Source organism: Sphaerodactylus townsendi, linkage group LG08 (assembly GCF_021028975.2).
Source record: "Sphaerodactylus townsendi isolate TG3544 linkage group LG08, MPM_Stown_v2.3, whole genome shotgun sequence".
NCBI classification, from domain to species: Eukaryota; Metazoa; Chordata; class Lepidosauria; order Squamata; family Sphaerodactylidae; genus Sphaerodactylus; species Sphaerodactylus townsendi.
Genome location: NC_059432.1, coordinates 66476069 through 66499325, shown reverse-complemented (window position 1 = coordinate 66499325; position 23257 = coordinate 66476069). Strand labels below are relative to the sequence as shown.

Below are 23257 nucleotides of genomic sequence, written 5' to 3'. Positions count from 1 at the left end.
ACAGAAATCACATTTCTTTAGTTGTGAAAGATCTTTCTTGGCTGCAAGTTTGTGACTGGGGTCAATGCAAAGGTGGTCTCACAAAACCCAAACATTTTGGGATCAAGGCATTTAAAGGACCCCCTGCTTGATAACCAATTTGCCTGAATGATGCATTTTTTTCAGTTGCCCTTACCTTTAAAAGTAATGGAGTGACTACTGGAAACAGACTTTTCAATACTGGCACCAGAAGCATGGGAATTCTCTCGGAATAATTTATTATTTCTTTGTCTGATACCATCACTGTTATAAGTACAGTCATACTCATAATAATTTCAGTGCAATCCTAAACCGATTTATCAATACATCTTATTCTCAATATGACTCCATCTGTGGATACTTAAATCTGGGTACTGGTACAATGGACAGACAAGACAGATCTTTCTCCAGCAGTGGGGCTCAGTCATTCAGACAGGTTAGGTCCATTCTAACTATTGGGCCAAAACACCTCAGTGTGGCATTAAATGTTACTGCAGATTGGCTCAGGTAGATTGAGATAGATCCGGTGGAATGGACCCTATATTCATTGGTCTTTCAGCTCACAATGGACAGATTCTAGGAGCCTATTATGGACTTGTTTGCTACCAGACATACGGTAATTGTACAGATAGACATTTTTTAATGTCATTTCCAGGATGTGCAAACAGAAGGGTCAGATGCTTAGAGACACAGATGGCCTCAGGGGCTCCTGTTTGCCTTTCCCCCCATTTCCATCCTAAGCAACGAGGTCAGGAACATCAGGAAGGATAGGGGAGATGTTCTACTAATTGCCCTCAATGGCCATGAAGGCCCTGTTTTTTGGACCTGATGAATCTGGCTCAGGGCAAACTGTGGCGATTACCAACACAGACAGACCTTATGAGACAAAGCCCGATATTTCACCCAGATCACTTCAGTTAACAATGTGGCCCTTGAAAGGCTAGATTTGAAAAAATTGGGGCTTCCTAGTGAGGTTATTGAAGTCATGGTTCAAAGTTGCAGGCAGTCTACCAGGGGAATCTATCACTACATCTGGGAAACATTTAGGCAATGGATTGGATAAGGCCCATCTTTGAGGGCCTGAGTTGCAGTGTCCCTAGTAGCATCACAGCTCATTCAACCAGCTCATTCAACAAGGCTACATTCGCCTTGTTTTCTACCAGTGCATCTATTAGAGAAGGACAACCAAATGTTCTCAATGTTTGTGAGGCACTATTGATTGGACCAACAAGAATCAATTGAGGCTGCCTTTTGAAAGAGGGTCCTGCAGCAAGTCATACAGTGGGATTCATGAGATGAGCTTTAACTTTCTGAAAGGTATGAACATAGTGTAGTAATGCACCGGCCAGATCCCAGCAGCAATCAGTATCGAAGCTGGAACACCTACTCCCACTGGCCTTCTGGTGCAGCACCGGGCACTTCCACTCCTCATCCCCCTATGAGTCACGAGTCATGAACTGTCTGGCTCAGTCACCGGGCGCAGGGACAATGGTCTTGCCCCCAGGTGAGGATTAGGCTCAGACGCTTACGCTCCTCTCCGCACGTAGCCAGGTGAGATCATGCATCACATGATGATCTCACGACCTCCCGCTCTCCCGGAACTCCCTCCGCTCCTCCCTTCTACACTGAGCCCGTTAGAATCATCACAATAAAAGGTGCCAGGATCCAGCACGCGAGGACTTCGCTTAGGAACACTGGGACTCTAGCCCCCCGCTGCTGAAGCGATCTCCACCGTCAGATGTTATCTCAGCTGCCTCGCCTCGCTCTTGCGCTGACCCACGTGGAGTTCCACTCACACATAGTTTATGAGTTCTTACTGTATCCCATCCTGGCGTGGTTGCTCTGGTATATAACCAATGAGTTGGACTTACCAATGAGTTGGACTTACCATGAAGGTGTCTTTTCATCAGTGGGACAAAGTCATCCATTCCCCTGCAAAAAAAAGCATGGTATGGAAACAGAAGGGGGAATGTGGAGCAGAGCTTTTCTATGACTGTATAGGGAGAGCCCCCTACAGTCCAGGAGAGTATCCAAATAATGTATATAGCCTTGCCTGAACAGCTGGAGGTATGACCGAACCAGCCTGGATGACTTTGCTCCTCTGTTGAGAAGACACCTTCATGGTAAATCTAATGTGTTGCTCTACATACCTGTGAAAAGCCCCAGGTTTGCAGTAAAATCTGAAATCTAAAACACACATACGCACTGGGTTGAACTTATAGCTAGGTTATAAAGAAGTTAATACATATAGCTGAAGAGGGAGGGTTGGCAAATGGGAATCAAAAAAGGAAGCACAAATAATGATATGTGTTTTGCCATGAAGAGAAAAAGCCTTGAGTCGCAGAGATATGGCTGGGTATAAATGTAAAAAATAAATAAATAAAAAGAGGAAAAAGTCCCCCTCCCTCGCCAGACCTTGGGGGTTCTCTATTGTGCAGCTGGGCTGAGCTTAGCAGCTAGTACTCAATGATTGAAATGAAGCAGAATTTTCCCAGGAAGGAGGATCAAGGCAGGGCAGATAAAAGTAGAATGGCTGCTGTGTGGGGAAGGAAAACAGAAGGCAAGAAAAGACTTTAAAAGCTTGTAGGAAAGGGAAAGAGAAAATGGTGGGAAAAGGGAAAATTGGATGCCCCCTGCAAGGCCTGTGGGTTTCCTGTTTGTATCCTTCTAAACCGATTTATTTTAGCAGAGGGGGGTAACTGTGATTACACTTTTAAACACTCAGACTTTTAAGAAGCAATTATAAACAAATGGATTCAGAAATGTCTCGTTTTATGTATTGTTGATGGCTTTCATGGCCGGAATTACTAGGGTGTTGTGGATTTTCCGGGTTGCATGGCCGTGTTCCAGTAGCATTTTCTCCTGACGTTTCGCCTGCATCTGTGGCTGGCATCTTCAGAGGATCAGCCGTAGATCCAGCCGAAACGTCAAGAGAAAATGCTACTGGAACACGGCCATGCAACCCACAACACCCTAATGCCTTGTTTTATTCAGTGAGACTCGCAGACAAGCGTCCTTAAGGTGGCATTTTTGCTTGTTTAATTTATTGATAGAAGCCAAATATGCATTGCAGACTGGTGTTATTTTCTTGTTTTAGTGCTTGCTACTTTTAGCGTGAATGTTGTGTGACACATTGAAGGCGTTTTATTTTTAGACTGGAAAGGCGAAAGGCAGGTTATAAAAATATTTCAAATAAACAAAGGAACATTAATTGCTGTATTTGTTTACGGACACACACACACCGGTATATGTTTTCGTCAGGCAGTGTTACTAATTTGCGCGGAGGAGGGTTAACTAATTTTTGTTCAGCCGGTTTAAAAAGCTATAACCCTGAAGGGCGGGATACATGTTTCTAAACAAAATCAGAGAAATGCAACCCGTTCCCAAACAAAATTAGAAACCGGCGATCCTGTGCCCACGTGAGAAGGCCCGACCCTTAATATTGCCCCCCTGCACGTGACGATGGTTTTCCTGCCTTTGGGGGCTTCAGGCTCGCACGGCCGCGTCTATCCTCTGCACTCGGCCGACTGGCGGATGTGACGTTGCGGGCCGCTGGGTTGCTGCGCAGTTCTCCGGAGAGCAGCGAACGAGGGAGCGGGACTGGAAGGAGCAGCCGGGAGGGACCTGCAGCCACAGCAGCAGCGGCAGCCGCTCCAGGCTCGGCCTCCTCCCGCCTCAGCCACCGAGCGCGAGAGAGCCACAGCCGAGCCGGGGCCGCCGCTGCGACAAATCGCCGCAGTCTGGTAAGTGGAGGAGCGGAGCTCCGCAGCCGCCTCGGCTCCTCCCCTGCACCGCTGGCCCCTCCAGAAGGGGATGGGGGGGGGGTCCGCCAGTCGGTCTCTCTCCCCCTGTCCTCAACTGTCTCCCGCGAGAAGCCCCCCCCCCCACCTTCCCGGGGTTCGCATGTCTGTTCTTGGCCTTTTTCCGCCCTGGTTGCATCCCCCGCGCAAGGCCGCAGCTGGGGATATGCGGCTAGCGCAAGGCCCTGCGGAGACGCCGAGCCGCTCACGCCGCCCTGAGGCTAGCGGCCGCCGCATTCCGTTCCTTGGCGTCTCTTTTGCAACTGGGAGGCGATGCTTCGCGGGTGCGCTGGGTTATTCTTGGCGCGGGGGAACGCTTTTTGCAGGCTTTGCGGGCCCGTATTTAGGTTGGATCGCTGCGGCGCCTCTCCACGTTAGTGTTGTGGGCGCGGGATGAATTGGAAGAGGTGCCCGCTTTGCTAGGGGAGAGGGCTGAGGCTGTGCTGCTGCTCATACTGCAGGCCCGAGCTGATGAAGAGAAAAACGTGTAAGCAGACCGCTGCGCAGAGAGAAAATTGCACCCGCGACGGTTTTCCTGAGTGAGACATGCAGAGCTCCGTCGCTCAAATTGTGAGAAGCTGTTTAGGGTTTCCATTCGTTAAGGCTGCAGTCCATTTTTTCTTCAGGGGATAAGTTCAGTTGAAATAGGTGGTATTTATTTCCAAGGATACTTTTGCATGCTTAGACTGTACTGCTGGAAACCTTTGTGTGCAGGTTTTGAGTGAAAATTACTGATCTCTGACTGCCACTGTCAACTACAAAGATCTAGAATCCACTTGTGCATTGCTGAAACACAGTTATGATATGCGGTGTTATACAAGGCTTACTGCTTGGTTGCAAAGATAGCTTTATCCTCCGCATTCCAAGCGTGATTCATGTGAATGCCCTAAATGAAGGCTATTTTTAATAGAACTTTCTATCAAGAATAGCTGTGTGTACTCTGTCCAGTGCTGAGTGTACCCAATAACCATATATGAATATTAAGGTTTGCTTAGCTTAGGTTTGCCATCACGGTATTGCATATATGTATTAAGTGCTGTCATCTTGCTTCCGACTCATGGTGACCCTGTGAAAGCGTGTCCTCCAAAATTTTGTTAACCACCTTGCTCAGGTCTTGTAAACTGAGGGTTGTAACTTCCTTGTAGAATCAATCAATCTAATCTTGGGTCTTCCTCTTTTCCTGGTGCCTTCAACTTTTCCTAGCGTTATTGTCTTTTCCTGAGAGTCTTGTCTTCTAATATTGGGGATTTTGATTCAGGCTTTGTTTTGGACTTAAAAAATTTTTAGAAACACATTTGGTTTTCCTGGTAATGAAAGATCTGGAGCTGTACTTATAAATGAAAGTAATGTGAGAAGAGTTTATACGTATCTAGTTTCAAATTCAGCATTCATTGAGAATTCAACATTCATTGAGAATTCAAGTTATGAGCCTAGTTACTTATAGTTGGAACCACCTGCTTCTGTCATAAATTAAGCCAAATATAACATGTGTCTTTGGTACAGTTAGCTGACTTTTCTTTATAGCCATCTTTTCAGAAACCTGAGATTTTTTAAGATGCTAGACTGATTTGCAAATAATTGGTTTCAGAGTACCAGACCTGTGTGAGAAGATGCTTTTTAAATGAAGCTTAATAGCCAAGAATCAGCTCATATTGTTTGGCCTGATTTATTACTGCATGTATGTTCATATTCATAACTTAGAACAGTGCTGGAAACATTCTGTGACAGAGAAGGCATTGTTGTCTTGGGAACTACCATGAGTCCCACCTTTCTTTGAAAGCAGGTAGGGTGAGCAATTGTTGTAGCCTTTTGGATGCAAGAACATGCTTGAACAATTGCAAAATTTCCTCAGTTTGTGGCATTCTTTTGAGAAGACTTTCATTACAATTCTACATGTGTTAACTTTTAAAAGAAAGCCCACTGTTTTAAAATGGGGCTTGCTTTCATGTAAGTGTAGATAAACCATATTTTTGTAATGTCATGCTGTTTATATAATTCTTAAATATTTGAAGTGCCCTTCAATTTTGTTTGACTCTGGCACAGTCTTGTGAAGTGACTGTTGGAGGAGAGTAAGGAGTGCTGTTCTGTTTCCCACTGCTCTGGTACGTGTTTCCTTGTTGGCAGTTGTCTGTACATCTACGTTTAGTCTCAAATAGCAGAAGGTCCTATTGCCTGATACTGCAGCCAGCAAAACAATCCTTCTGTTTTTTCTGATGGCTATACACTGTCTGCCTCTAGTTGCTTTTAATCTTGCAAAGAGATATACAGATACTGCATCATTTTTAGAGTATAAGAAAAGCAGGATGTTCTCATAATTTTCTAAAAATGTTATCTGGATTACTATTTAAATCCAGTAAAATGCATTGGTTGCTTATATTTTACAAAGAAGAAATTTAAATATGATACAGAGTATGATGTTACAGTTATATTTTACTTTTGTTGGTCTAATATAATCTTTTGGAGAGGTTGTAATCTTAGATATAAAAATTCCAGTGTATAAAACAACTTCATAATCACTGTTTTGTGTTAAATGTATTTCACCCTAGACTCGAAGTTTGATTTTAGTTCTGTCCATCAAACATCTGCAACTCAATGTATTGTTGAAGGCTTTCACGGCCAGATTCAACTGGTTGTGGTGAGTTTTCCGGGCTGCGTGGCCATGGTCTGGTGGATCTTGTTCCTAACGTTTCGCCTGCATCTGTGGCTGGCATCTGCAGAGGTGTATCACAGAGGGAAGTCCGTTTCACACTGTTAATGAGAAGGGAAAGTTTAGTGGGGTATATTCTCCATGTCCCAGGATGGGGAACCAATCATTAAGTGTTTGGGTGGAACTTGCTATGCAAAGGTGTGGTTGAGTGCATTGTATTGCGGGTGGGGTTATCAGTACATTTTTAAAGTACTGGGAGCCAAGCTTTGCTAATTTTCAGAGTCTCTTCTTTCTTGTTAAAATTGTTTGTGAATTTCAATGGGCTCCCTGTGCAGTCTGACATAGTAACCTTCTGAGCTGTCCAGAATTTCATGTTCTCAAATAAAATGTTATGTCCAGTTTTAACATGTGTTAAACAAAACTGTTTTTTCCTATGGATCACAAGGCTACTCTGAATACTTCAAAATATGAATATTCTGTTCTAAATTAAATGTTCCACCTGGCTAAATATTGAGAGCTGCTGAAACAAGAATCAAGGCACATGGGCAGAGCTGGCCTTTTCAGTCCTGGTGATCACCACTAGGATATTAGCCTTTCAACAAGGGTATGATCTTTTTTCTTACCCTTGAATAATGTCACTGGTTTTCAAGAAGCGGTCTTATGGTACTTTTATATGTAATCTTATGTAGGGTTCCTCTATTTGTGGGAATCTGGTTTTGATTAATTCTGCATAGGATTGTGCAATTAATCTCTGAGGTAGCAGCTAATTTAAGTGTAGTAGGGGTGTGTGTGTGTGTGTGTGTGTGTTGGACTATTTCATATTTTCAAATGTGACTAGAAATGAAGGAATTGTCAATCCACAATTCCCAAAATGAACGTTATAAGCTGTTATTCAAATTGGTGGCTTGGGACCCGTGTTTATATCATTTATGATGGGTTGGTAGAGAATTTCAGTAGAAGGAAGAAAGGGATGGATTCTGTCAATTTTTTTTCCTACAGCAACACCTCTGATTCATGCCTCCCTCCTCATGATTTTTTGGGAGTTGTCCTGTCCTCCAGAATTGGTATTTTGGCCTGACAGAGTTTAAGAATTCTGCTAATGAGAATTCCTTCAGTCAGCAGGGATTTTCTGCGGATCTAAGGCTGTTAATGGTATCTTTTAGATAAAGCTTTTTTTAAAAAATCTATAAAGCAAATAATTGCTCAAAACCAAGAAGAGATGTTCAGTGACTTGAGAGTGTGGATTTATATCCCAGTTGTTGTTGTTGACTTTATGTTTCATTAAAATGGGCTATCCTCTTACTCCTGTGGTGTAGTGTAGTACAAGGAATCTGCTGTGACATTCATAGATAGCAGTTATCTGCAAAAGCTGAATATTCATGTGTACCTGAAGAACAAGAGAGTCTAAATTAATATTTGTTCGTGACTTTAGAAGTATATTAAAGATCTTTAATATCTGTTCGTGGCTTTAAAGGTCTATTAAAGATCATTAATAGACCTTTAAAGCCACGAACAGACATTAATTAGGTGCAGACCTTGGAAAACATTGACTGTTTAGATGACAAGGTTTTCTTCAACCAGGGTGCAACGGAAGGGCATGTCTTTGTAATCAGAACACCTCGATGTTGTACCTTTTATTCATGTATTGACTACATTTGAAGCTTGTGTCATTTCATCATGTAACTCTTGGTTGAAATCAAAGGAACTAAATGGATGGTGTGTGGGGAAATCAATCAATATATGGAGGGATTTAGTGTTGTTGGTTTAGGGAGAAATAAGCTTTCCTTATTGATGGGAAGAAAGTCTGATTTCATAGGAAAGTAGGAATGGTACATGATAAAGGAATCCCAAATGACTGAATATGAATGTTTTTATTTGTTTCATTTTCAGAGAATGATAATCACAGTAATCTGTGTCTTAAGCAAACAGTTTATTGAAATGAAGTTTTAGTATAGGGTATTGAACTTTCTAGAGAAATAAGCATTGATAATTTGGAAGTAAGTGCTGCATAGCTAAACCTGTTGCTTTAGGATTGGTCTTTGAGCTGTAAAAGAGCTGAAAATTCCTGTTACAAGGTGCAGTGTGCACATAAACTAGTTGTGCTAAAAATCAGGGCAACAGTGTAGATAATCTTCCTGTAGATTCTATCAGCATACTAGTGACTCTTAAAAGCATTCAGTCAGCTGGTCCATGGACTTGTTGAGTTAAATCCCCAACCGGGCTCCTAAATAATATTCTGTACAACCACTGTAGGCTTTAGAGTTGGTTTGCTGCGCAGGGGTAATTTTGTATCTATGTGATAAAGTATAGAGCATATTCTTTCCAGGGAGCTATTTCTTCCTTAAAGGAACTTTTCTCTGAAGTAAAACAAACTGTGATTATCACTTCCTGGTGATTGTTGTTAAAACAAGGAAGTTGGTGGTCTTCATTTGAGCCTGTGTACATTTGTATTTAGAGGCATAATTCTACACTGAAAAAAATGTTACCTTTTAACACCACTTTCTATGAAGAACGTGGGGTAGATCCAACAAGATTTTAGTGAGGAATTTCAGGCTGCTATGAGAGATGCCAGATATTCCCCTGGAAGAAGTCCCTTACCCTAAGGGCAAACTGACCTTGGATCCATCCTGCCTATGAACACTATTAAGCGTATTAGTAGTTGACATCCTACCAGAGAATACAGTTAACAGTGTTAAAGCAAAGAAGTGCATTTGTTTCATTTGCAAGGAAGTGAGAATATTGCTAATGAAAGAGGTGAAATTGGAATACCTGTTAAGTATTTCACTTGAAAAATAGTGGTTATGAACTTCATATCCTTTTTCCATTTTCTGTCTTACAGTTACTGAAATCATGAATCCTGTCTATAGTCCTGGATCTTCTGGGGTTCCCTATGCAAATGCCAAAGGAATTGGTTATCCAGGTATGCAAATAGCCAAACTTATTACCTTGGTGGTAGTAAATGAACTGGACATTGACTTAATTTTTTATTTCAAGTTATGGTTTGGATGGAGCAGCAAGTTCCCTCCTAGTCAGTAGATATCTAACTTGCAAACTGGTTGAGCCATGAAGGTAGAAAATAGTGCTATTGGTGGCATGTGTAACTCTGAAGAAATCAGGCTTGTGTGATGTTACATCAGGTTGCATTCTTATGGCCTAGAGGGTATCAGAAACACCAGAGAACTCCAGGAAGCAGGTTGAGCTTTCTTCTGTTGCTTTTCTAACAAGGCAGGTAGGTAACAGGTAAAGATTGCTGGAACTACACTGAGGCAGCTGCTCCTGTGATGAGCAACTGTGCTACTTGGCTGTAATCCCAGAAGGCGCAGAAAATGCCTCAAAGCTATTGCTGGTGCTTTATTCTTTCCTAGGCCCAGAAGACATAGAAAGCGCCACACAAATTGCAGTGCCAAAGGTGGCCTTTGACTATTTCTGTGCTTGCAAAAGCTGCATGACATCGATTTAAATTGCTGAAGTGATTGTTTTGGCTTAAAGTAATCTTCCCTGTATAGCATCATACACGAAATACTATTTCATGCAGTTACAGTTTGATCTTTTGCACTTTAGTTTGTTTTCTCCGTGTTCAAAATAATCTCCATCACATTTCAGCAGAATCATTCAGTTGGTTTCAAGTAACTTGGATCAGAGCATGACTTGATAACATGGCTTAACATGCCATTGAGAGCTATAAAATGGTTCACTTGACAGCTTAATATTCCATATCTGATCTTGCTTGTATCCTGAAATGAACTAATAGTAAAAGAAAATATACTGCTGTGTATTTAATGCAAGATAAGGCTACATCATTTTTCTGCTTGTGGTACATGACTAAATGATTGTTCTGGTTATCCTTTGTTTTTTCATGAAGAAGTGATGAATTTGCAGGAATACTCTGCTACTCTTGCCTCACTAGAAGCATTAGCAAATCTTGTAAATATTTAGTATCTGTGTGTGGATTTTAAAAAATGACTTCTATAAACTGTCAAAATTGAAAATAATCCTTGTTGACTTTCTGAATTTAATTTGCTTTGTATTTCATAGACACTCTGAAACTGAGGTACTAGAAGTACCTTCCTCACTTAATAGGAGGCTATTAGTACTACTGTGTAATCTTAAAAATTATGTCAGTGGTTTGTATTAAGCAATATGTAGTGCAATCCTGTACATTCTTATTCAGAATCAAGTCCTACTAAGTAATATTTGGCTTCCTTTTAAGTAAGTGCAGAAAAATGTTCTGTTTTAGAGGAGTTAACATCTTCTTACAGTATTTGAAATACATTGATTTTCAGCCTTGAAACAGGCTGTTTTAGCATGGAAACTTTACAAGCCTGTCTAGTGCAGTGGTTAAAATAGTGACTCTATATCGTTAGTTCAAATACCACCTTGGCCATAAATTGGCTGACAAGTCTCAGACTGTGTCTCAACATCGTCCTACGGTAAGAGGCAGGGCAATCAAATCTATGCAGGTCACCAGCTAACAGTTCACTAAACAGCTAGTGTACAAACGAACACTAGATATGTTGCTTAAAATAATTGATACGTGTTTTCTGTAAAGCTTTCATACTTAGTCTAATGGAAGAAATTCTTGCTCATCTCTGGTAACCAGAACGTTCAGTTTAACAAGGCCTTATTAATAGTGCCCTATTTTTCAGACTGTTGGAAGGATTGAGGGCTGGAACACTTAAGAAAAGCATTATATAAATAGGTTTTTACTGATAGTTCAGTTTCTACTGTCACTGGGTGCTTCATATTGAAGAGATGTAGTCCTTCATAATCTTTACCTGCGTACTTTGCATGTGTAAAATAAAGATCTGTGTGGAATAAACAGTATGGGTAAGCAAGTGCTTGTTGGTGGAATTAACAGCTATGAAGAGCAAACTGCTTGTCAAGAACATTTTCCCCCAAAGAGTCTTGAGTGGCTTTTATGATGCAAGCTAAGAATAGATGCACCTGTTACCACGTTCAGTTTAGCAGGCAGCCACTACTAATCAAAAAGAGAAGAGGAGAAGTTTGGATTTATACCCCATCTTTCTTTTCTGTAAGGAGGCTCAAGGCAGCTTACAAACTCCTTTCCTTTCACCACAACAGACACCTTGTGAGGTAGGAGGGGCTGAGAGAGTTTCAAAGAACTGTGACTAGCCCAAGGTTACCCAGCAGAAATGTAGGAGTTCGGAAATATATCTGATTTACCAGATAAGCCTCTGCCACTCAGGTGGAAGAGTGGGGAATTAAACCCAGTTCTCCAGATTGCAATCCAGCTGCTCTTAACTGCTGCACCATGCTGGCTTTCAAGATTCTGGACACATCCACTTCGGACTGAATCTAGCTTTAAGTTGATGGAAAAGTGAAGGAGTGGTTGGTCCCCTTTGATCACCAAATAAGGTGGTTCTGGAGATCATGGGACCTGCCTATAAACTTTGTGGAACCCGGGGGGCTTTAACAGGGTAACATTAAATGGGGAAGAAACCGAGAGCCAACCCTGTATTTCTGTGTGTCACGTTATATCGTAAAAACAACTTGGTATCATTTATCCTTCGGTAGTTTAAGTCCAGTAAGTATTGTGTTATTCCATTAGGTTATCTGGAATTGGTGTAGAAGATTTGTGTGACTTAAGCGTCAGCTAAACAGCTTCACGTATATTTTTGGTAACAAATGTTTTGAGAAGAAATGGGTTATCACTGCTTTGGCATCTGTTGTCATCAAGTGTGTGCTAGGCATTATATACAGTAATGGAATACCTTCTCGGAAGGCAGAAGTCTGAATCCCATGGCCTTCATTTACATTGCTGAGATGTTTCTCTTTAAATTGCAAGTGTGGAACTTGCAGGGACTCACAGATGAGGGGGAATGCAATTTCTCACTAGTCTTCTTGTTGCATCCTCTTCTCATCTCTAAGCCTCCCTGTTGGTCAGTTCATAGGGACCACCTGCTTGGGGCTGGATCTTCACTTCAGGTCAAGAGGGGAGTTGTTATGAAGTTGTTTTCATAATGTTTGGCTTGTTTAGAAAATACTTTTTGGGAACACTATCGGTAATAAAGTAACTTTTGGCTTCTTCCTCTCAGCTGGATTCCCAATGGGCTATGCAGCTGCTGCTCCTGCCTATTCTCCTAATATGTACCCTGCAGCAAATCCTACATTCCAAACAGGTATGTATACAGAAATACTGTGAAAAGCTAATGATACAGAGAATACTAGAACAAAAGGCATGAGAAATTATATGTAGTGCATACAAATACATATTCTGCATTTGGGAAATAATGATTGGCATCAACTTGCTTCCCATGCCAGTCCAAAGAGGTGATTAAAAAAAAAAAACACATCACCCCTCTTTTTAAAAGCTTATCTAGAGCTTGTCCTGTTTGCGTTTGATCAGTATCTGCACAGTGTAAGAGTGGGCTAGGGTTGTTCCCATTTTCTTTCCCACACAAACTGTCAGCATCCCACCAGTAAAGCTAGGTTGATGAGGCTTGAAGACATGTACTCTTTTCTGTTTCTGGGCTGAATCAGCTTGGAATCTGTGGCCTTCTTATCAGTCTGTCATCCATTGCACAGTGCTCTTGCAGCCTGTGGGGCTACACAAAATTGTCTCCTTTAGATACTATTATTTGCTTTCTGTCGTCCTGGATACTTGCCTGACTAGTTCAGATGTTGCATGAGTAAGTTTTTATGAGAGATCTCCAGTGCTTCCCGTGAGTTAGGAGAACTGTGTAATGAATATCCTGGCTGAATTTGAAAAGTGACTGTCAGTTCAACAAGATTAAATGTGGCTGCTTTATTTTTGTTCTAGGTTATACGCCAGGCACACCATATAAAGTCTCCTGTTCACCCACAAGTGGTGCAGTGCCTCCCTATTCTTCATCACCCAACCCCTACCAAACTGCAGTGTATCCGGTTCGAAGTGCCTATCCACAGCAGAATCCATATGCACAGGTGAAAAGCATAAGTTTTTCATTTGTTCTGTAACTGATGGGATTGTTCTACCTATTGAGTGCTTTGTTAATATATAGCCAGTAGTTGACTCAGTGTATTGTGCCTCTCGTTCCTCATGTTTTGCTTCAGATAGTACTTCTGTGAGCTATTTCATTTTAAGGTCATAATTGTTCTTGGAAAAATATCATTCTGCTGTTTCTCTCCTACATTTCCCATGTCCATATCACTATAAATATATCAGGGAGACGATAGCATCAGGGCAGAAATGGAGGAACATAGTGTCACCTGTACTAAGAGGTTGTGCTAGTCTATTCCTATGGGGAGGGGGAGTGATGGAATGTATATAGGATAGTTGTGGGAAAGACAACTGTTCCTTCAAATTACTGGATAGGAACACAAAAGGCTGCAGTCCTGTGTACCTTTATATGGGTGTTTGTCCCTTGAGTACTGTTTCCAAGTTAACATGGATAGGAACTGGAAATTGAGTCTTAAGTAGCTGAAATGCATATTCTTCCCTTGCTTATCACTGCTTCCTAATCTTTTTCCACTACCTTTCCTTCTCTTTGGCCCTTTCCGCACGGTCGATATACAGCGGCCCAGGGATGGCAAAAACGCCGCCCTTGGGCGTCTGTTCGCACAAGAGGCTGCCCAAAAAGCGGCGTGAAGGTGCTGCTTTTAACCTCACAAAACAAGCGAGGTTTTTACAAAGGAGCGTCTTCCCAGCGGCACAGTGCAAACCGCACCGCTGGGAAGATGCTGCTTCCCCCGTCTCCTCCACTCACCGTCAAGTCCAGTGTCGCCCTGGAGGGCTGCAGGGACCCGCCCACGCTGCCCTCCGACCCCTGGAGAGGCGGCTCCTCTCCAGCAGGGGGGAGAGTGGGGGCCGCTCGCATGCTAGCGTGCGAATGGTCCCAGAACCTCCATCGGCATAAATTATGCCGATGGAGGTTCGTTTCCGCTGCCGTGCGGAAAGGGCCAGAGTCTCCTTTGCATTTTAGATTGTAAGTTCTTTAAGGAAGTAGCTGTTGTTTTTGCTCTTAAGGGTTGTAAATTCTGACTCAGTCATTCATGCCTGGGGCCTGAAAGCATGCTTAGTCCTGAACTTAGTCCTGAAGCATAACCAAGTTGCTTTCCTTTTTAAAATATCAGTTATTCCTCTGGAGACAAAATGCAAAGGGGAGTGGGTAAACTGCCAATCAGTTCTGGTTACTAGGGGGTATTTTATATCTGTCCCATTTCCAAAGGTAATGCTGTATTCTATCTCTGATTTCATGTTTGTGTAATTGATGGCATTTTCCAGGTACTGTTATATGTATTCATGTTCACCAGTGCAAAGAAGTTTTTGTTTTTTTCCCCAACAGCAGGGCACTTACTATACACAGCCTTTGTATGCAGCACCACCCCACGTAATTCATCACACTACAGTTGTGCAGCCCAATGGAATGCCAGCAACTATGTATCCAGCACCAATTCCACCCCCTAGAGGAAATGGTGTCACCATGGGAATGGTTGCTGGGACCACAATGGCAATGTCAGCAGGTACAACCAACTTTCTTTTTGTTACTCTCTCACTGGGCTGTACAGAAATTGTAGTTCACTTTTCAGTATTAAAGAAATTATAATGGATCTCTAGTGCTGTGGTCTGCTATATGTCATATGTAAATTCTCAAGTGTATTCTGTTAAGTGCACATACTGTCTCTGAACATGTGTACTGCATTTTTCTTTAGATGGCTTTTAGCCACACATTAATCCTCTATGTGTCGTTTAATATTTTAACATGCTGTTTACCAACCAACAAATCATCTTTGATGCTGAGTCATGAACTGCTAATGCATTGTTAACCACTTTTTTGCCCATGTATTTCATTGAGGTTTTGACATGACAGTTGAGACTTTGTGAATTGCAGCTCTGTAGAGAAATCTTTCTCTAATACTATTCATTTGGCACTGGGAATATTTTAAAAATATTTAAATCAGAAAAATACCTTTTTCTGGTCAGAGAGTTGTCCATAAGTTGCCCATATAAGCCTTTGCAAAAAGAACTGGTACGTTATAGAGGAGGCGTGGTTTTAAGAGTGAAAGGAATATTTGACTGATGAGTGCCTAATTTTCTCTCTTCCTTGGGCTTACTTCCATTTGTTCTGTTTCCAGATGCTTCTTTTCTCCTTAAAATCAGGCTTCTCCCTGTGTCATTGTGGTAAACCCAAATTTAAAAGAGGGGTCCGCTGCCTTCACAAGTAGTTAAACCCTGCATTCCCTGTCTGTGGTATAGAAATGGCATGGCCTTGTTTTATAGGAATGTTGTAAAAAGAATCCTGATATGATACATGGGAAGGCGTTATCTGAGTATTCTATGAAAATGTGAGTCTTTTGTGAGAAAAAAAATTATACTTCTACTTAAAGGTCACATTTTAAATTTTCATTGGCGTGCTGCTAACTATTTGTTATCGATGGTGTCTTTTAAATGCATTGGGCAGGGAATCACAGCGGATCCCAATTTTTTGTGCAAAAACATTTTGAAGACACTGGCTAGTAGCGAAAAAATATCAATTGGCCAACCATGTTTCTAACAAAAGATCTGTTCAACTTGGTCACTATTCATTTATGGATACCTACTGTATTGTGGTAAAGCTGTTAAGTACTGAAATATTTTTCCACTTGCAGGTACTTTGTTGACAACACATTCCCCAACTCCTGTAGCCCCACACCCTGTTACGATGCCTACTTATCGGGCCCCAGGAACTCCAACTTATAGCTATGTGCCCCCACAGTGGTGATTACCAGGCAGTGTAAGTAACTGGCACAACTAGTTTTATTGTGTTGACCTGTTTGTATGTAGGCAATTGTACCAGATTCATCATGAGGCAATTGGCGTAAGACATGACTGACTTTAGGCAGGGGGCAGAGAGTAGTTGTCAGCAGTCATTCTGGAATTTGCAAACTTAAATGGCATATCACCTTGTTTTCTTGAAATTTTTTTCTGTGATATACAAGGGACCTCTTATATTTGATAATAGTTTTATTCTGTATAAAATAAATTATTGGGTAAGGACTCTAGGGTCTGAGGTTTCCCCCCCCCAGACATAGTTCTACATGGCCTCCTACAGGATGCAAAACCACTCCATCTCATCATGAGGTGCTCACTGTGTCCTCTGCTCATCAAGCCAGCAATACGGCCAGCTGGCTAGTTTAACTGGCTATGAAAGCACGGGCTCAGCAGTTTTTGTTTCTCTGCTCCCCATGAGTTATCATGCAAATAACTTGATGGAAGACCATGGATTCATATTTGAACTAATGGTTGTATCGGGGAAGTATTTAATAATGGCCAGAACCTTTTTTTAAATTATTGTATTGTTCATCTATATGCACAATTTCACCCATGTACACAATTTCAAGCTGTTCAGTCATGGACACAGATGTCATCCTTATTTTCAAATCTCCATTCAAGTGAACCATGGGTAATATCTGGGCTTTCTACTGTAGCTTGGGTGGGTATATTTCCAAAGTGAACTACATACAATGCATTCAGCGAGTTGGAAGAATAGGGCTATGCTGTATCTAGAACACAAATGATGGAGACTCCTTTTCTTGGGTAAACCTGTGTAATGTGGCTGGTCTGGGGAGTGAGGTTGCTAGTGATGTGCTGCATCTGAAATGAATCTGTCGTGGTATCTCTTGTTGCAATAAACCAGTCTGAGGTGCTACTTAGGCTCTTTCTCGGTCTCCTTTAAATGCAGGTTTGAAGATGGGAGATATGCAATCAAGTAACTGAGGTTTAAAAGTTGGTGCTGAAGCCCTCATGCCTCCAACCAGGACTTACTTCTGATGCTTGCAACCCTTTGCTAAACACTAATTCCAGATCACTGAAGATTTCCCAGTGCTGCATATCTTACATCTTGGAACTCCAGTTAGTCTTAAAGCAAATCCTGTTTTGTGGACTGTCTTGCAATTTTTTAGCTAATTATAATGATTAAAGGGAGTATAAATTTATTGATCATATCTAGTTGAATGCATGTTTAAGAAACACACAAAGCTTGCTCAATCTACCTGCTGTGACTGATGCAAAAACCGTCATATGCAAAATCCAAAGGAGCCGAGAAGTATTTTACAATTTGTTTTACTAATGCACTGTTGTAATGTATGCAGGGTCTTAAAAGGTAGAATTGTGAAAGTGATTCTTTTTTCATAGAAAAAAACACACTATACATTAGGAAGTGCTTTAACCTTTTAAGGTTGATGATGGCACCATTTGAAGGGGCAACATAAAGTGATATTTTCCTTTCCTAATTCAGTGACTGGAAAAGGAGTTTGTAGTTTGTAGAGATCTTACAGAGGATCTGTTTACCATGCGTCCCTTTTCCATTTCCATTTTTTCGATTCAGTGTTACATGGACATTCTTAAGGATAATTGTACAAGAAATATCGTATGGTCATCAGTGAACAAGAGCAGCATGTCGCTGTCTGAATCATTAAGGCATACTTTATTAGATTATTAGGTGGGAACCTCCGAGAAAAATCACAGATTCAGATTATTGATGTGACGTCCAGAAGACTTCCACACTGCCATTTGGCTTCAATATTTCCCCCTAAGAGAAAGTACTAGTCCTTATCAGCTGAAAATGTTGTAATTTAGACCAGCTTGCTTTTGTAAAAATGTACTAATGCCAGAATATTTGTTCAGTAGGAGGGTATTCAGCTATGTGTTCTAAAGTAAGTTTCCATGTTTAATATTTAAAGGGGAACAAACAATTTTGAACAGCTTTTTTATTGGCTTGATTTCCTTGCAGCATGGATTATGAACAAACTGTAACAAAAGGAGTGTCAGGATGCTAGAGTTTTCCCCCAGAAATTTGGTACTAAATTAGAAAGTGATCAAGTATAGAGATATTCATTGGAGACAGTATTTTTGGTGTTAAACTTCGCATAACCTCTTTTGGCCTCCTAAAATTGCATTTGGAAAACTGAATTAAGGAAGCAGATGCAGTATTTCATTTCAGAGAACCACTTCTGAACTCTGCTGTGGCTTGAGTTTTTACAGGATTACCTCAGTCAATGCTCTGGGGATATAGGGCTAGTTTTGGAACCTTTTTATGTACCAAAATTATTATGATTCTATAGGTGTGGGTTTTTTTAAGTTTCATTGCTAAATGCAATCAAGGGCTTTCTTTAAATTGGCATAATTTAGGAATACAGTAATTGGACATTTTCCCAATACTTTTTTGCCAGCAATAAATTTGTGCAGTAAATGGTTGTAAATGCCATTCCCTTTTAAGGTTGATAATTTCTGCATAGCATCTTCATAGTACATTTGCAAGGCTTTTAAAATTGTGAAATATGAATATCACCTTTGCTTTATTTTGGGATGATATATTGGGGGTGATCAGTCTTTTAATCAGATTTGGTAGCTACTTCATTGTAGCATGCATACTGATTTTAATGCTGCTCTCCCAGCATTTCCTAGTGTAAGAGACTTTTGCACCTCACAACTCAGTAGAGGTCAGGGCCTTTATGGCTTAATTTATTTGCAATAAGCCCTCTTCAATTTTTTTTAATGTTGGGTTTTATAGTTTATTTTCCATAGGGGATCCCCCCCCCCCGGGGGGGGACCCAAAAGCCTTTAGCACAACAAAAAACAAAGTTACTTTAAATCTTAATCTTGGGTGCTTGTTGCTGTCGGGAACCTTCTGTGTGGAAGACGGAAGAGCTTTCCCCTCCCATTTGAGTCTGTACTGCTTAGGATGAGTCTGCTATCTATTCTGTGTGAGAAATCAGTTCACAGCCTGCTCCACAGAACTGTAATCGCTTGATATGGACAGAAGTCCAATTTAGCGACGCTCAAGTAAACAAAAATATCTCTTGCCACATAGAATAATTGGGAGTTTTGGAACAAGTCTATACTGGGAAAGTGAAATGAAATCCACTCGTTTGAGTCCCTTACATCTACCCTGAACTCCTTCTGCTCATGCAGCACTCGGTGAATGGTAACGACAAAATTATAATTTATTTTCCTATTTCACACTTCGAAATGCTTCCTCTTACTTTCTGGACACAATAGCAAGTTGCATCCTTTAGGTGATCTCACTTGAGCACTTTCTTCTAACTTGTGTTATGGGATTCATCTGCAAGGAAGGAAAAGTACCGGTTGCAAAAGATAACTGCACCTTCCAGCAATTCTAATCTGTGGGTGGGAGGGAGAAGAGAGGGCATTTTACTGGAGGTGGCTCTATGCTTCCAGTAGACTCACTAGGGAAGTAACCAAAAGCACAGTGATGAGGGGTGTATATAGCTTGGTATATTGTTGCAAATAATAAAAAAGCATGAATATGAAACTGAAAGTTTGTACTTCAAGTGAGGTTACAGGCAGCAGAGGGATAATGAGGATCTTCTCCTTCTGCTTGTTCTGCTCCCTGTTTAGAGTTCCTGTGGGAAGAATGTGTATGCGTGGGTGTGTGTGGGTGAGTGTTGTAAAACCTCAGATTCATAGTATGTAGCTGGGTTGGAACTCCCCAAAAACTTTAAAAGGGGGACCTTATGCAGTAAAGACAAGGCTCACATCAAGCTGCTGGCAAGTGAATGCAGCCAATATGCTTATCCATTTGAACTGCATAAATAATCAGCAATAACCGAGAAAGTAAAAGTTCTGGACTCTACTTCAAACATTATGTGTTTAAACAACATTAAGGTATAGTTTAGCAGAAGTTTGTAAAACAGGTAACATCCAACATAGCATTACACTGAATTATTTTAGTCTAAACCTGTTGAAATAAACAGGATTAGATTAGAGTGATTCTGTATAGGATTAGACTGAGAGTATCATAAGTGTCAGAAAAAAATTGCATTATGTGGAACTACTGTTTGCCCAAAAAACTGGTAGATGTAGTCAGCAGGTGTTAGCACTAACCAAATAAGAGGAAGCTAATAAAGCCTTCATTAATTCTGGCTATAAATGTTTAACTAAAAACCATTGTTGAGGATACACAAATCTAAGAAGTACTCTGAGAAGCTTATAAAGTAAGCATAAAAGGTGTGTTTAGTGTTGTGATCGTGATAATGGGGGGTTGGGAAGGACGGGGATTCACAATAGCTAAATTTCTAAAAACCAAAACGCCACTTAGAATTCTAATCTGTCTGACTAAAACTCATGGTACAGCATTTGCATCAAAACATTTCATTTGTGAATTGGCTTCTCTGACCAGTCTTAATTTCTGTGGTGAAATCAGAACTGGCAAGGCAAATAGTTTACTTCTTTAACAAGAACTTGCCACAGCTTGAGCACAGTATTGTAAAGCAGCTTTAACTTTGCCCTGGTTAAAATGCAGGAATCTTAGAGGGATTCTCTTGTTATATATAAAACAGAATACTTGTGAAATTTGCTTAGATGGAAGTTGACATTTTTACACAAATATCCAAGATTTAGTGGCTGCTTCTAATAATAATAAAAAAATTGGTTAAAAAAAAGAGCTTTAACGCTCTCGCTGGTCAACCATGTCACCATGTGGACTCCCCAATAGATGCAAGGATTAGCATAACCTTTTTCATTGGGTAACCCTGGTAGGAAACATCAAGGGACGTGAACCTATCCCAGTAGTAAACAAATGCCTTTTCTGTCTTTACATGTTGATCACAGCACCCATAAATCCAGAGCTTTGTATAAGTATCGATGCAGACATGGAGCTTCTCTGAAAGCTGCTGCCTTTTCCAGTTGACTTTAGTGAAGTGAATTGTTACTAGTTGCTTTCTAGTTGCCACCCCATCGAGCTCCATGTGTTCATTGAGACATCTATGAAGAATCTTTGTGGTTGGTGCAAGTTTTCAGTAGAGGCAGAGAAAAAGAAAGGTTATATCAAAGTTGGAAGCCTATTTTGCATTAGTATATCATATTTAGGGGTTTAAGCTTTGACTTTTCCCACCTATTTGAAATTATTTCACTTCTAATTATAGGAACAGAGAGGGACAGAGAGGAGCATTTGACCCTTTCTGGTGTGATAGAAAAAAAATTGTGTATCTCAGTGTCAGCAGCCAACTCAACATATCAAAGTATTCTGAACAGTTTAACCTCTAATTATCCAGCATCAGTGTCTATGTGACTTGTTTCCAATCTGGTGTGACTTTTTGAGCACTTAGCAAGCAAACTGGGGAAGCTTCATTTAGCTTGCTGCTGTACAGACTTGTTTTTAGTAGAACGGATTTGTTAGTGGGATTTTATTGTAGTGCTATTATTGGCTGCCCTTGTGGGGTGAAAGGGGGAGTGCATGCAACAGAGGTTCAAGAGGCCCCAGTATAGTGTTTGTTATAAAATAGGCACAGGTTTCCTTTTTTGATAACTTTTTTTTAAGAAGAAAAACTGTCTTAACAGTTGTATTGGTACTTTTTTCCAAGTTTAGGTCAATGTTGTCTTCCAGAACAAGTTTAAAGCATCACGTCCGCATTGAACTATTGCATCAACACTTAGAAGTGGCAATTCCATTCTGAGCCAATTGTGTAAAATTCATTTTTATTTTTATGCAATCCAATGAGTAGATGAGCTCAGAGTTAAATTCTTAAAAGCACGTTTATGTAACAGGAATTGTTATGTATTAATACTTCAGTTTTCAATAAAGATTGACTGTGTTGCTTAATAATGTGGTTTTCTTATTTATCTGCTAGTTACACCCCCCACACACTTTCATACTCTGGACAGCCTGATCCGTGCAGACAACCAGCAGTTGACATGTTTTTGTTTTCAAAGTTTGAGTAATGTGCAGATCTAGTCTGTACCATGCTGTACAGTGCAATCCTAACCAGAGTTACACCCTTTGCTTAGGAAGTTGTAGCTATGCTTAGCACTGTACTGGTCATGTCCTGCCACCTAGAATGTTGTGGCTTGCTGCCCCAACAGATTAACACTACATCAAAGCCATTGCTAGTTCATTCAGAGGGAAACCACTGTGGCTTGTTGGTTGTCTAGCACAGTTACCTACTTCTTATGACCAGGTCAACCTTTCCACATATTGTACTGATGCATTGTGCCAAAGAAAAGCAGCGCATGGAAGCATCACCAAAGGTAGTGTTCTTCTATAGAGGTTTCATTTCTTTCATGTACAAGCCTAAAATACAACATATTTTCCCTTATTCCATTAAATTTTCGGATGGCTGCAAAATAGGTTCGGGCAAGCACAGCTGAAACACGAGGGATTGAGTTGTTCAAATCAGACCACCTGATAAGGGGATAAGAAATTTGAAGTAGTAGGCAAATATGAACTCTGGCCTGTGTTGTAGCCCCGCTTCAAAGGCTTCTACCAGAGGTGTGTTGATTTGCTCCATTGACTTGTATGGGCATCAAAGCCTTACTCACTACGTACCTCATGAGGCTTGGAGTCTACTGTGGTGTGTGCTGATGCAAGGGAACAAGCATTTGTCTGAAGTATTACTCTTCATTGGTGATATGAAAATGGGAAATCCCCCTGTACCTCATCCACATCTGAATAAATAGTGGCTTTTAAAACTGCGCTTCTCAGAGCCTGGTACATGGGTGTGCACATGTGCGTTCTTTTTCACAACCTTTTCACAGCCTTATGAGATACGTTAGTCTGAAATGTGTACTGATCCTGAGCACCATATAAGTTTCATGGCAAAGTGAAGATACGAATCTCAGATTCCCCAGTAAGAATCTGGGATTCCACTGCTGGATTTTATCAGTATTCTAAAGTAGTGTGCTTCATACAATATATTTGAGGTAAAATGAGAATCTAGTGCATTCTGTTTTGTATTAAGGCTTGTAATTAAGGATTTCTGCAGAGAAATGTGCATAATGTTCAGTGCCCTGTAGTTCAGTGTGATGTGGGCTGATATGGTTTGTTGCCCTTGCCACTTCTTAACGGGCTCTATC

The 23257-nt window shown here is 40.9% G+C and overlaps 1 protein-coding gene across 2 annotated transcripts; it reads left to right on the top strand.

The window, feature by feature from the left end:
• The first annotated feature begins 3545 nt into the window (after positions 1–3545).
• Positions 3546–22007, top strand: FAM168B (family with sequence similarity 168 member B). 2 transcript variants are annotated; one of them, XM_048505307.1, is made up of 7 exons: positions 3546–3761; positions 9305–9385; positions 12522–12605; positions 13247–13389; positions 14754–14928; positions 16054–16178; positions 17127–22007. In XM_048505307.1, exons 2-6 carry the CDS (start codon positions 9316–9318, stop codon positions 16164–16166), a joined length of 585 nt encoding a protein of 194 aa, XP_048361264.1. In that variant the 5' UTR covers positions 3546–3761; positions 9305–9315; the 3' UTR covers positions 16167–16178; positions 17127–22007. The 2 variants fall into 2 exon arrangements, with proteins under 2 accessions (XP_048361264.1, XP_048361262.1); XM_048505305.1 differs by having other exon boundaries at positions 3550–3761; positions 14751–14928.
• Positions 22008–23257: the final 1250 nt, after the last annotated feature.